The sequence below is a fragment of the Sprattus sprattus genome (assembly GCF_963457725.1).
Source record: "Sprattus sprattus genome assembly, chromosome: 20".
NCBI classification, from domain to species: Eukaryota; Metazoa; Chordata; class Actinopteri; order Clupeiformes; family Clupeidae; genus Sprattus; species Sprattus sprattus.
The window spans coordinates 3,220,344-3,222,500 of record NC_137918.1 but is presented as its reverse complement, the minus strand read 5'-3'; the positions used below and the strand labels follow the sequence as shown (position 1 = coordinate 3,222,500).

The 2,157-nt window shown below is 45.7% G+C and overlaps 1 protein-coding gene across 1 annotated transcript in view; it reads right to left on the bottom strand.

The window, feature by feature from the left end:
- The window catches only part of dync1li1 (dynein, cytoplasmic 1, light intermediate chain 1), an 11,098-nt gene extending 9,409 nt beyond the window's left edge, over positions 1–1,689 (bottom strand). The window contains exons 1-3 of the mRNA XM_080858802.1: positions 1,577–1,689; positions 1,276–1,349; positions 257–373 (exon numbers count right to left, since the gene is read on the bottom strand). Coding sequence (XP_080714928.1) covers positions 257–373; positions 1,276–1,349; positions 1,577–1,680 — 295 coding nt within the window. The 5' untranslated portion in view covers positions 1,681–1,689. The remainder of the gene's footprint in view (positions 1–256; positions 374–1,275; positions 1,350–1,576) is intronic.
- Positions 1,690–2,157: the final 468 nt, after the last annotated feature.

The window sequence follows — 2,157 nt, the reverse complement described above, 5'->3', positions numbered from 1 at the left end:
TAGTCTTTTGTAAAAACTGGTAAACAAACTCTGAAAAAACATCTTAAGCACCATTGAGAAACGCGTTTAACTGTCCCCTCAAAAATAACCAAATTCTGTTCCAGTAATAAAGCATAAAAACAAATCGTAAACTCGTGGATTTAAACACAATTGACCATCAGTGGTTAGTACTGATATTTAGATCTCTCATATATAATCTTACAATTTCATCGTAAGCACGAGACACAAAGGCACATTATCCAATCAGAATTCTTACCGTCAATGTCTTCATCGTGTACGCTGAAGTATAGATATTCTAAGCCACGCCCCCGCATATACTCTTCCACTCCTTGCATTTTCGCCACCAACGTGGTCTTACCTGAACCCACCTCACCTGTGACAACACACACACACAAATACATACATACATAAGAGGTTACTCAGCGGCACCACCCAGGGCATATCACCGGCTACAGAGGAGCCATGCAGTTATGCTATCGCACAGGGATGGAGCATATGCACAGCATGCATTAACGATGGCTACCTATCGAACATGACCTGACACACAAAAGGATCACATAACACTTTAAGACAAACACAACAGCCCTAACATTCATGGACAATAACAATAGACTCGTCAACCACGACAGCACGCGACCCGTTTCGGAGCGCAGTAGGACGTTTGCAATATATTATTTGAACTAACAAAAACGTAGTAACTGCATGACACTTTGCACGTCCTCGAGCAGAGAAGCCTTTAAGTATCATTAATTCAGCTGTGCCAAGTGGCATACAATGTTAGCAAGCTAGCACGGGCGAGCAGCATGCATGGTCGGCTGCTGAGCTTACAAAGGGAGACCTGTCACAGCCACGGCGGGCACTGATTAGCGTCTGCTAACGGGGATTATCGAACCGACAAAGCAGTCTTTTAAAAACGTCTCATTGCAAGTCTTTAATGATAAAATACTTCATTCCAGACGTTGGACAAAGGACACTGGGTGCATTGGCCCATCCGACCATTCATTGTTTCCAAAGGGAGGACCATAAACACGTCCTGGCTCCTGATCCCGGCTAGCGTATCGTGTCAATTAGCATGCCAGCGAGCGAAGCCATCGGCTTAATGTAAAGAGACAAGTCTGGTGCAACACACTCGCCCTCACGATTCGTTTTACACGACTCACTGCATTAGTTACTACCAATCTAGGACGGGCAGTGCTGGTAGAATAGCCCGGCCACCCCCAACGTTATGCAGTGAGACAGCATAACGGTAACATTGACTTCGGAGCACATACTCACCCATAACCACCACATTCTTCCCGGATGGCAGTTTAGACCGTGAATGCGTTGATACTTCACTCAATATAGACGACCTTAAAGAAAGGACAGAAGCGACATCAATAGGTCTAATCACAACCATTCTAACATAAATCATAGGGACCATTCATAACGGGTGATGGGATGGCTAGCTAACGTTACCTGCTTCATCAATTTGCTTGTTAGCCTCTAGCTAACTGTCAGACGAGGTTCTTTGCAATAGGCACACGGGGTACACAATAAATCTAGAGCTGCTGCATCATCATAGCGGAGCTGGACTTACCAGAGATTCTGTCCATCCTCCTCGTCCGTATTCTGGTTTTCTGATGTACTGTTATGAACATTAGTGTTAGCAGATAATAGTGTAGTCCTCCCTGCCGCCGCCATCTTCGCAGGCTTGTGACACCCCTGGGAAGTGCCCGGATGTAGCGCACAGTAGCGCTGTGTTATTAGGGGCGTGGTGCGAGTGCGGGTGCGGGTGCGGGTGCGGCGCAGACCAACCTGTCAAATCCCCATCGCACCAGTCAACCTGTCAAAGCAGAACCAAACATTGAAACCTAGACAGCGCCTCTATTTAACCCTACATCGTCTGCCATAGACGACACGGTCTAGGACGCTTTGAAAAACTCAGAGAACATAGAATTGGCCTATTGGGGGATAAGCACGTTTGGAAAGCAAGCCTACCTCTTATGTTTTGAAAGATTACTAAAGCCATGTAGACCTACCATAACCAAAAACACATGGCATGGACCTGTGATCCACTCTTGGGTAAATATTTTATTAGCTCATGAGTATTCCCGTGGTTTGTTAGTATGGCCTAACTATGGGCCTAAACAGTGAATTAAGATGGAAGCAATCTTACAG